We start from the raw sequence: 12,387 nt of genomic DNA, 5'->3' as shown, positions 1-12,387 counted from the left end.
GATTAGCGCGACTTTCCCAAGCCGCACATTCCTGGTGCCATGTCTCTTAAAACGAAAGGGCCGGAAACCCGGCGGGGAAAATGAGAAATAATTAAAATTTGCTCACGCCTTGCAGTTCCAAAGATAGGATACATTTACTTTAAGTGTCCCGATGTTTAATAGCCAAATTACAAGACAGTGCTTTTCAAGTTTAACCTTTAATTTAAGATTGAGTGGGCCTGTACCTTATCAAAGTTTATCCCTTTAGAAACCACTTGTTGACGCACATTTTATTAAGAGTTGATTGGAATACAATGTTGAGTTGAGATGGGCAATTTCTTGTAAATCAGCCAACCAGGAGAACGCTATTAATATTTAATATGGATATGCACGGGATTTCCTCTTTTATTTCCTCCAAAGGAAATGGACACCATTTTTAATTTTTTTAATTGGGATGAAGTAAATAAATAAAATAACTCACATTTAGAGCGCTTTTAAATAGCCCGTCCACCTGATAAATAAACAGATAAATAGTTTAACGTACACGCCATCTGTTTATTGATACGTCATCATAGTCGCACAAGAAAATCGATTAAAATTTGGTGGTTCAGTTAGCCGTCTTTTTTCTTTCTTCTCATAAATCGGGCCTCTCCGACCTTTGTATTAGCCTTTACATTTCAAGCTATTGTAGCTAACCTATTAAAACACAAGCACACACATACAATTCATAATAAATTTTAATAACTTGTCCAGACGTAATAACTTTAATATGGTGTCAGATTTGAAATTGTTTATTAATATTTCTGTGGCGGGACCACATTACCACTCCAGACAAGTTTAAGATCCACGTGGGTGGTTTATCAGTCATGACCAATGGAGATCAATGAACAGGGGACAGACAGTTCCTTTCTTACACATTCTCTCCAGTCCCTGTATTCTCGAGATTGTTTGTCTCTTGAAATTAATCCAATAGTAATCATTTGACTAGTATTATTTACCGTCGTGTTTCCTTAAAGAAAAAAAAAAATCTATTAAAATCACAGCCGAGTCTTCGCAGATGCGACGGAGCTCACAAATTGCATACAGTTACAACAGATCACAGTTTCGAAGGCTAGCACAGATAAAAATAATAATTAAAAAAAAACACAAATGTACCATTTATATAAGACACACACACACACACACACTGATTGTCTTTTAAAAACTACATATTGATTCCTTATAAACACCTTTTCTTAAATAAAGTAGTGCATCCAGGTCGCCTTGGGGGCGTTCAGCGCACACACACACACACACTCGCACGCACTCGCACACATCCTCTCTATCATCCTCCTGATGGAAGTGTCTCTCGTCTTGCCAACATTGAAATAGGTCGGCGTGCTGTAAGAGGCTTAGAGAAAGCCTGCCCATTCCAAGCACTTAACCAAAAGATTGGCGCCTTTTGCCGTGTAGTTTTTTTCTCCTCTTTTCTTGTGTAAGGATTGTTTCGTGGCTTTGACCTAACTTATTACAAATTCACTTAGATTCCCTGTACCTTAACAACAGGTTGTGGTGAAATGGCCTATGTTTATACGCGTTCACGACCCTTCAAATACTACTTTGCAGGCCACGAGGGGTGCATGTAGCTCAAATAGATATTTCATGTCAAAGACGAACTTCAAAAGCGCTGTCGGGCACAATGCAACCCATCCATCTCGGAGAGTTCGCGTGTCACGGAACACTTCTGTTTTTGGAAGGATGGCAGGTCTACAAGGTTTATTTTATGGTCTTTTAGTGTGTTGACTTGACAGAATGGCAGACGTTTCGATAGTTTCACAACACCTGGAATTTCCAGGAGGAAGTCTGATCTTTGTAATCCAAGCAGTCAGCATTGAAGTTCAGTTTCCACGAGGACGCTTGGTCCTTATAATCCAAGCAATCCGCGGTGGAGTTGAAGCCGAGCCCAGAGGTACCGTAACCTTGCGTGGGGAGGGAGGCGGGAGACTGGTTCAGGTGACTGGTGACAGCGTTGCTGCTCATGGGGCTCAAAGTGGATCCTGGGCCGGTCAGCTGATGGTGCATGGGCGTCAAGTAAGAGCCGCAGTCCATGCCCCCAAAGTAGGATGTGGAACCAGCGTAGCCCTGGCTGTATCCAGACGCTTGAGTATAGGTCATGGGGTAGGATCGCTGCATGCAGGAGGAGGAGGTAGAGAGTGGGTCTGACAGCGGGGAGATGGAGGCCGGGCTCCAAATGGACACCGGCGCGGTTGTGGTGGAGATGGCCGGGACTGAAGTGCTGGAGGGCGGGGTGAACTGGCCACTCGCCCCGCTCTCAGAACTGGCCTCCCGCGCTGGAGAGCTCTTCTTTTTGGCAGGTCGCACCTTGTTCTGGCCTCCGTTTTGTTGTTGTTGCTGCTGCTGGCGACACTTTGCCCTTCGGTTTTTGAACCAAACCTGACGTGATAAAAAAAAAAAAAAAAAACGGGTTTATTAATATTTATGGTGTGAACCAACTTAAGTTGCGGGGTAGCGCTGTATAATTATCTTTGTTCTGTCTTCGCGCAAAATGAGAAACAAACATTATTACAGATATTTTAGTATTATAGTGCGCCTCTCGGTTCATGACAATGTCTACTGATTTTGGATGGTTTCATTTTTAAATTAAGACACTCTTGCATGACTTGAAAGATACGTACCTGTACACGGGACTCCGGTAGGTTGATTTTCAAGGCCACCTCCTCTCGCATGAAAATATCCGGGTAGCGCGTTTTCGCGAATAAAGCCTCCAGCACATCTAGCTGCGCTCTAGTAAATGTTGTCCTTTCCCGCCTCTGCTTTCTAGGAGTCGCTGTTTTAAATAAACAAATGCATCACAAGGTTGTCCATCCGAAAAGCTTTCATGCATAGATTTATTTTTATTTAAAAAGTGGGTTATAAACATTAATGTATGATACCAAAATATTACTAGGCCTATATAATATCAATATATCTAAAACGTTTGACGTAATTTATTTAGTAAAACAGACATTTAGACATTTCCTCGTTTGATATGGCATCATTGGTGCAATAAAACAACGCAGGCCTACTAAATATCACTGAATAATAGATACATTTTTATTTTAATTTACCAACTGGCGTATGTTTTTAAATTCTTACGACTTACAAGTCATGTAAATTGTATTGCCTGAGATTGTGGATTTCAAAAAGGTTGTGAACTTCTTTAAAATGCATAACTGCCTTATAACTCTATAATTTAATTATGCATCAGCTACACATAACCGCTGAATAATAACCTGCATCTCAAGAATTCTCGAGTGGAAGTGTAATTATGAGACTAGAAAGCATATAAATCCAACAGCCAGGCCTACTATTTACTTTTAAGCACCTACGGGAAAAAGTGTAACTACATATTCTTGAATACATAAATGAGATCTCAATATCGTAGTGCGCAAACATTCCAAGCATCTTGTAATAAAATGCGTAATAATTCGGAAGCCTGTCTCTCACCTGGGTATCCAACGGAAGGGTGCAGAAGGTCCATACCGGAGGCAGTTAAACTTAGCCCGTTGACCGTGTAAGGTGGTTGCTTGAGATACGACATCATGCTAAAGATGGTTGTGGGGGGTTCAAGTTGGAGAAAATTCGGAAGGCTGAGCACCGGCCCCTTGTTAGGTTGTTAGGGTCTTCAGCGGTGGAGGTGAAACCAAAAACCCTGTTTTCAAAAAACGACAAAGATAAACAGAGACGTTCACTTAATTGCGACGACGGAGGCTGTTGTTTCAACGTCTGTCATTAGATAGAAACAGGGTTCCTCTAGCTGCGTTGACTTATAGGCGAATAAACCATGTCCAAACCGCAACGAGCTCTTAAAGCAACTCCAGACCTCCAGCTGTCCTCATGAGATGAACGAAGCTCATCTTGACAAACGCCCCCCGTCCCTCCCCTTCCTCCCCTCTCCCCACCAACCCCAAAAAGTAACATCTATTAATTGCAACAAGTCTTCACAAAGACAAAACTCAGTCGTTCAAATGTGCACACAAGCCCGAAACACAATTTGCATAGGAACCCGGCTAATTGTCCCAGGCATAAGAGCCTTGATTGGGAGCTATTGGTGGAAACAAAGGCCACTGTTAGCCTGCTAACTAATGCTGATAACAAAAGCTCCATTGGGGAGGGACAAAAGTAACAATGACAAAAGTAACCACCTTCTTTCCCCACTCATATCAGTCAAAATAGTAGGCTATAAATTTATACGTGCTTTAGTATTTTTCAGAAATTGCATCTGATAATTCTATGTTGAAAAGAGTATAATCTTTAATCTTTTCGATGCTCCATTAAGTATTTTTTTGCTATATTGTTGGCGTAGAGTTAATAGTTCATTTTATTAGTTTAGATAACCTATTAGTTTATTAGAATTTAAAATGAATTTGACTCAAACGAACAGATTAGGCTATTAGCCAATCAATTGTTTGGGCCCAAATGAAACAAATAAACAAACAAAAAAGTTTTTTATAATAGCCTATTGTGTCATCAAGCAAAACTCAAAATTAACCGAAGTTCAGCAACATCCAAATCACAATCCTGAATAGGCTACATGATGAAAATATTAAACAAAAACCTCATCCTTATTATGCAAAAAAGTTATTTTTTTTTTTTATAATCCAACGGTTTCGCCCCTCAATCTGTCACTTAAAACAGTCATCGTCTACCAGTTGCGCAGCCGCTCAATAGTAATTACCTCATCCAAGAATTAATTATGATAAATGTTGTTGTTGATAAATTAACGAGATAATCCGTGTGGCACGCGCTCCCCTAATTACTGGACGCTACCTCTTCAGCTGAACGTTTGGCCTCATTGATTCTGTGCATGACTACAATAAAAATCACACGCGTGCGCGCTCGCACACACACACACACACACACACACACACACACACACACACACACACACACACACACACACACACACTCACAGACACTTCAGTGCAACGGTGTCTCTGACATGATATACAGAACAAACTATTGAAATAAAAACAAAGTACTGAGACTATAATCATCAGATGCTCACCTGTTCAAGAAAGAGTAAAATATATCAAGCGGTATGCAACGACGCAATAGCTATAAAATGCATGTTATGTAGGCTGCTCTTTGTTTATTTGTATTCATATTCTCCTCAGAAATAAGAGCAGTGTGCCGAATCATGTCGCTCGTTTGTTGTTCGCTCATTTTTGATCGGTTTGCACCCAAACGGTTAAAACGAGCTAAATCAGTTGATTTACATTAAAAAAAAAAAAGGAAAAAAAAAGTGAAACAGTGTGCTTCCACAAGTCAAGATGTGTATTAGTAAATATCGATAAATATTTGTTATTTTTAAGGACCGCGTCAAGCGGTTAATTGTAGGCTATGGCTTTCTCAAAATACAAGCAAGCACCAAACGAAAAGAACGTTTGAGCTATACATTTAGCCTAGATTTCACAATAACAATAGACTATAATTATTATTAATAAAAATAATAACAACATTGTTCGCAAAATCTTAATGCAGAAAAATATAATTGCACACGACTACATAAGGCGGGCTACTTACTGAATAACTGGATTCAATTCGAAGTCCGTTAAAGTTTTATGTCCAAAAGCGAATATACGTCTAAACGGTTACAAAAATATTGAAGAAGCTTTTCATCAAACCGTGAAGCAAATTAGTTATGATAAAGCCTCTACAGCTAAACGCGAAGAATGGATAAAATGGTTTAGAGAGATTAAAGCACATACGGTTATGATTCGCTGCTCTTCTGGGTTGAAGTTGCTGGAGTCTGATTTGTACAGCACGCTGGCCAATGAAGAGCTCTGGACTGGAGTCTGTTTCTCTCGCAGGGCCCTTTGCAGGGAAACAAATGTCGACAGCTACTTTTTGATGCAAACTCTCCAGCCAATGAGAGCGAGGCCCTAGCGGAGCACTTTCGCATCTCTGAGAATCAAAGGAATGTCATTTCAAGTTGTAACATTAACTCATAGTGTTATGAATAAAGTGGAAAGAAATGCATTTTTAAAAAAACTAAAAAAAAAAACTTTTTACACTCCTATCTTAAAAAAAAAAACAATGCTCTTATATATTTCCATGATTGATCTGTTTGAAATACTTTTTTTTCTGTAGTGGCCCTTAATTTATATTCTTATACCATTTAAAAAAGTTGCAAAGGAAACAATAGTAGGCTATAATTTATATAATCTTGAGCATTATTATTAATAACGTGTGAAAAAGCAGACGCAGTTTTATAGTTCGTATAATATAACAGCGAGGTTAAAGCTGTGAAAACAAATGCTGAATCCGGACGCTTGAATCCACGCAGACCTCTTGCATTTCTGTTGCGTAGCTGGAGGGATTTACGGGGACTTAATTCCTTAAAACTGTCCTCTCGTCCACATGACGCTCAAACTGCAAGTGCTCAAGCTGATATACCCAAATGTATCAAGAGATGAGTGCATCGCATTGCCATGGGGCTAGATTAGGGCCTTTTATAAGACATGTAGAATACACGTGAAACCAGTGCGGAGTAGCGCAACGAGGAGGTGAATTAGGTAGCTTTAAAAACGTTAAAAACAACATGTTGCCAATATCCACTTCAAAACATGTCTATCGGGATTCTTCTGTGTGGGAGGAAAGTCGACTGTATCATAACAGCTTTAAGTCTATACATTTTAAAGATATCCTAAGAAGAGGAGAACCTGACAAGCGCTCGGTGACTCGACATGCACGGACAAATGAACAACGGTGAGCAACATTTTACCAAAATCTTTGTTATTAAACCCATGTTTCTTTTTGTTTAACTGAATCCAGCTCAGATATGTTTAAATGAAATGCATCTTTTTCTAAATAAAATAATTTATGAATACATTCTACCTAGTAGAATTACTGTTGTTATTACTAATAGCTACTACTACTATTGTTGTTGTTGTTTGTAATAAACATCAGATTTAATTCTTATATTCTATAGGTTCTAATTCTTTTTCTGTTTAAACAAATTTTTTTGTGTGTGTTATTCAAGCATAAACTATAGCAAATGTTGGTGCATTTTTATTATTAATAGTATTAGTTTTTAAGGTTAGGGTATTTTCCTGTTTACTACCCTACTAATAAATTATACAAACAACAACAACTTATAATATTATTATTAATAATAATAATTTGATATGTCATGATGGCTGGATTTAATCAATGAGATTTGAGTTTATCCTTTTATTTTACTTGCAGTGGATGATGCCGTTTTGAGAACGTAAACGCAAAGACTATTTAAAAACATGACTAATAAAAAGTTCCTATTGTGTAATTCCAGTTAGAATCTGATCTATCTAAAAAAGTAGACTGTAGGCCTATAATAGGTTATTTTAGCCTATATTATACATAAACCTAGGAATGGCGTCCTATTAATCAAATGTGATCTTTCTTTGGGTTACAGATGCAAAAAAAAAAAAAAAAAAAAAAAACTTTTACACTTCAAGACAGGATGGAAAGCTTCAGTTGTGCACCTGCTATTGTGGAATGCCCTGGAGACGATGACAGCCAGCATTATCCTGGTGATTTACCTGTTAATATTTCCCCGCATCCACCTGCCACGTACTGTTGTGAAAATCTATAAACAATGTCTTTCACTTCAAGCGCTTTTGGAGGTCTTTGTGTTCGAAAGTGAATGAAAAATGAATCTTTCAACGCAAATTGCCGTTTCTCTGAACTCATTCGCCTGAGCTCAAGTATGAAATTATACGGGGGGAGAAAACTGCGGGTCGCTACATGAACCAAAATGATAACTGTGCTTGCAGGACTGCGAAAACCTCTAAATAAACAACATACAAAAACGGACAAACGATGGAGTTTTGCAGTTCTTCATTTATGATTTAAAACTGATCGGGAACTAAAAGCACTTGAAAAGTTAATATCTGCACATTTTTTTAGACGGTAGAATTCAGGAGCGCGTGTTTCACATTATATTAACGCGCTGTGTAATTTCTTTAGTAACACGCAAGTCACAGCTATGATAAATAAACGACGTTTCACCCACCATCACCCGCGTGCCTTTATCGCTGGGATCTCGCCCAGCGTTGCCTCTCGCTGTTTAAACTGCTAAATTATTTATCAAATTCTAAACGCCCCGCGTCCGGAGGGAACTCTCATCTTTAAAGGAATTGTGGTTTGTCAAAGTGAAAAAGAGCAATGCGTGTTCGCGCCTGTGGCCACAACAGCGCAATCCCACTAAATGACACCCTTCCCTTTAATCTCCACTTTGGTTCAATGGCGAGTTGCAATATTAAACGTTTATTTGGGTTCTAATGCTGTTCATGTAACAGTATGTTATAACGACGTTCAATTTTTTTTTAAATGAGTGAATATTACATTTACAATAACCTACCCCCATTAAAACAGACAAAGAAAAATACAGTCTATAGTACAATATAGTCTACAATAATAATGTTTAAATAAATAATATTTAAATCACATAAAATATAATAGCTATGTTATTTTAATTATTTTATAACAATATCCATTACTAATACCACTACTAAAAAAATCATTAAAGTATTAATCTCTCTTTCTGACTCCCTTGCAGGTCCAAATGTTTTGCAAGCACTGCATGGTGGGCATCATCTGATGTTATCTTATGTGAATGTTTGGAGGAGCACAGTAGGAAAGGATCAGTTTCTTCACAGTTTTATTAAGATTAGTTAACATCTTTAGTGGCTTTTCAATTATGACACCATGTTGCAATTACTCTGAAATTGTTGGACTGATAAAAAAAGGACTTTGTTGATTCATTTAAATTAATGTTTGACTTTGTATCTTTTGGTGTTACGTATATTGTGATGTTTTTTTCTTTGTAAGGTTCTGAGTTTTGAGATTAGATTAAAACCCTAGACATGGCTGAATGGTCATAATTTAGCATGATACATTACAAATGAACTTGCCTTAATATTCTCACAAATGTTTCTCTGATTTGACATAATTGTGACAGTGTTTAAATGCGATAACAGTCATTTTTGATGAGAGGAACACTTGAACGTGAAGGTATATTTGCACAAAGTAATTACAATGAATAAAAGAGCTCGTTTGATCTTTATTGACATTCATAATTTCCCGTGTGCCACATCTTGCCGTAAGGTACAGCAAACTTAAATGGGGTTAAATGTTACGCGTCACGGTCCGAGAAAATAAGGATGTCAGATTGGAAGGGTGGGAAGAAACGGAGGATGATTGCACAGTACATTTCAAGAGATCACTAAGGTTACAGCGATCTACATATAGAAACAGACGGGGGATAAAAAGAGAGAGAGAGAGAACATTAAAATTCCTTAGTACAGTTACTCACACTACAACAATATTGTTCAGCACCACATTTTTTAGGAAGTCTATGTATAATTGTATTTATACTTATTAAAAAAAAACATTTACATACTAATTTATTATCAATAAAATAGACATTTTAAGTTTTAAAACATTAGTTTGTTGAACATAAACACACTTTAAAACCTCCAACTAGAGCAGAAAAAGGCACCAAACCAAGACAGAATTCTGTGCATATGCATGATGCATTAAGTACCTTCTGAAAATATTTAACGGTTATTAATCACTACTGTAATTGTTTGTCTGCTGTTTACACAGGGGCCAAGCAGCAAACAAATGGATTCAATTAAAACTGATTCAAGTCATCAATATAAGGCAAAGTAAGCCCTCCACCATACTGACAAGGACAAACAAGTGCACACAAGGGGACACTAAACGTTCTTTCAGTCATGCATAAACATGCTTTTCTCTCTACGCTCTTGCTCTCTCACTTTCACACACACACACACACACACACACACACACACACACACACACACACACACACACACACACACACACACACATTACAAAGGCCCTCAAGGTGAACTTGGTGAAAGATCTACGAACTCAGATCTTCAAAGAACTTGCAATGCAATTGTGTCAAATTCACTTTTCCAAACGAATAATGATAACACTCTATATCTTTATTACATGGATCTAGTTGAGAAAAGCAAAAATGGCATGAGGTGTACGGTGGAACCTGCCCTGCAGTGTGGGCTTCACTTCTCTCGCCTCTCTCAGAGTTCAAAGGCACAGGAACAGAGAGGGTCGGATTTATTCAGGCTTTATGTGGTAAATGCTTGGATGTCTTTCTTGTAGTCTGCAAGGCCCTAAGATCACATTTAGGAAATGTTCTTTTGTGAGGTTGGCTGTGAAATCCCCATAATAAATTCACCAAACAGGCACAAGCAATGGCTATTTATGATCGTGGCCATTTATTCCTTTCTATCTTGCCTTCCAGGTAAAGGTGTGTCTGTTTATGCATCACTTTTAGACTCAAACACCAGTAAAATGGACTTGAAAGGATCAATGATCATAAGATATACATTAAATATAATCTTTTATTGAATCGTTCAATACAAACGTTGGCTTATTATGGGTTTGTGACACAGAAGTAAAGTCTAAAAATAAAGGCACAGTTAACGCTCAAAAAGGAAAATTGTCATCATTTACTCACCCTCATGATATTACTTATGTTCTTCTATGGAAGATATTTTGGAAAATATTTCTAACGTTGTTTCCGACCCCCCTGATTTTCTCTGTATGTGCACAAACAGTGGAAACATTTTTCAAAACATCTGCAAGAGAAAGAAAATCATTCAGTTTGGAATGACGCAAGGGTGAGTAGAAGACAGTATTTTCACTCCCTTTAAGAAGTGATATAACAATTATTAGTGTTATTTTGTCCCCAAGCCAAATTGTGAGCACCCATCCTCAAATACACACGTTAACATTATTGAATCTTTAATTATGTGGTATAATTAACCCTGCACCCAGTTTGAAAGGCATGTGAGTCGAGGACGAGCCCCCATATGGGGTGAGCATTCCTTGCTTGTGCCCCGTCCAAACCCCACTTTGTTTTGAGTGACATTCTGGCACTCTTGTTCATACACCAATACTCAGACTCCAAATTGTACCGTCTTGCTGTCTTATGCACTGCCAGTTCACACGCATCTCTGTCCCCCTTTCTATTTTTAATGCTCTTGCACAAAAGCTTTTCTTTACGTTTTATGCAAATATATTTTTTAATCTTCCTTTGGAAATCTTGCACTTTTCTTTCTTTTTCTTTTCTAGTGCCTGTGCCTCTTAACTGTTTATATCTCTTTTGGAAAAGTGCAGGCTGTCTGTTGGGACTCTCATAATTCTGTCAGTTGGATGTTTCCATTACGTTCTCATCACGTTCCTGCCATGTTCTTGTCCCGGCTCCAGCCTGTAGTCAGCTACCCTTCCAGCCACAGGCTGGCAGCTGTTTTTTTTTTTTTTTGCAATTGTGTATCTCTAAGGGCTTGTCTGTCAACTGGAACCCTCCCCTCCAATTAGGAGTGTAAACACAAGACCCGTCTCTGTGTGTGTGTGTGTGCGCTTGTGTATGTGCTTATAAGAAGTTCACAAACTGTCCCCTAAAACTCTCCTTCCAAAACAATGCTTAGGTTCTCCAAACTGCACATGATGCAGGATCAATATCTGCAGTTACATATTTCACCCTTCTTTTAAAATGTTTAATTATATAGACTGCATCTTAACTGGTTTATTTTGACTTAAATATATAGTAAAATACTGAAAGGAACACATTATGACTTCAGCTGTATATTTGAAAAGAAAGGTATTTATATTGAATTTTATTTGACTGCACTGATAATACTGTAGAGTCATTTATATTGTAGACATTTATACTGACAGATTTTTCTGTGGAAGTACTTGATGTGTTGTTGTATATTAAAACACTGAACTGGATGTATTTCACTTAAAAAGTGTTTATTTTCGACATTAACATGACAGGTCACCATTCGCCACTCTCCTGGTTACCATAGGGAACCAATACTGCTGAAAAGAATGTAGAGTCTGCCAGAGTTGCAGACTGGGACAGGACAGGCTATGTGTGTGTGTGTGTGTGTGTGTGTGTGCTGGGGGTGGGAACACTCTCAGATACCCCAGTGGTTACCGCCTTGCGGCTGGCAATAGGGATGCAGGAATTTCACTAGACCTACTGCCCGGAAAATGCCAGGTGGGAGACGAGGAGTGGACAGAGGGTGTGGAGGAGTCACATTAATTGCTGGCAGGGGAGGTGGAGGATAGGTAGCGCAGGAACTGACAGAAGCTCAATAGAAAAATAGAGCGGTCAAATCAATTGCATCCTGATTTATTTACTGTCGCTTTAATGTCATTTGCAGAATGAGCATATTTCTTGAAAGCTAGAATGCAAACTAATCATTTTAAAGTAAATTATTTCTTTGGAATTGCACATTTTTGAGACTAAGTGATGCTTTGAATTTGCAGTGCTTTTAGTATTTGTATAGACTTATAGACAAATAAGAAACATCATTAAACAAGTCT

General features: G+C 38.2%; 1 protein-coding gene and 1 long non-coding RNA gene across 4 annotated transcripts; one reads left to right on the top strand and one right to left on the bottom strand.

Moving 5' to 3' along the window:
- Positions 1 to 754: 754 nt before the first annotated feature.
- On the bottom strand, positions 755 to 5,886 carry otx2b (orthodenticle homeobox 2b). 3 transcript variants are annotated; one of them, XM_042742766.1, is made up of 4 exons: positions 5,730 to 5,886; positions 3,466 to 3,670; positions 2,655 to 2,806; positions 755 to 2,412 (listed from the first exon to the last, which is right to left on the bottom strand). In XM_042742766.1, the coding sequence occupies exons 2-4, from the start codon at positions 3,560 to 3,562 to the stop codon at positions 1,792 to 1,794; spliced, it is 870 nt and encodes a 289-aa protein (XP_042598700.1). In that variant the 5' UTR covers positions 3,563 to 3,670; positions 5,730 to 5,886; the 3' UTR covers positions 755 to 1,791. The 3 variants fall into 3 exon arrangements, with proteins under 3 accessions (XP_042598700.1, XP_042598701.1, XP_042598702.1); XM_042742767.1 differs by lacking the exon at positions 5,730 to 5,886 and adding an exon at positions 5,545 to 5,712; XM_042742768.1 differs by lacking the exon at positions 5,730 to 5,886 and adding an exon at positions 5,027 to 5,234.
- A 223-nt stretch (positions 5,887 to 6,109) lies between these two features.
- On the top strand, positions 6,110 to 12,169 carry LOC109107264. Its single transcript, XR_002020736.2, has 3 exons — positions 6,110 to 6,729; positions 7,415 to 7,532; positions 8,561 to 12,169. It is a non-coding gene; the product is annotated as an uncharacterized LOC109107264 (long non-coding RNA).
- The last annotated feature ends 218 nt before the right edge of the window (positions 12,170 to 12,387 follow it).

The sequence above is a fragment of the Cyprinus carpio genome, chromosome B17 (genome assembly GCF_018340385.1).
Source record: "Cyprinus carpio isolate SPL01 chromosome B17, ASM1834038v1, whole genome shotgun sequence".
NCBI classification, from domain to species: domain Eukaryota; kingdom Metazoa; phylum Chordata; class Actinopteri; order Cypriniformes; family Cyprinidae; genus Cyprinus; species Cyprinus carpio.
The sequence above is the reverse complement of the archived record's forward strand: the minus strand, read 5'-3'. Positions and strand labels throughout refer to the sequence as shown.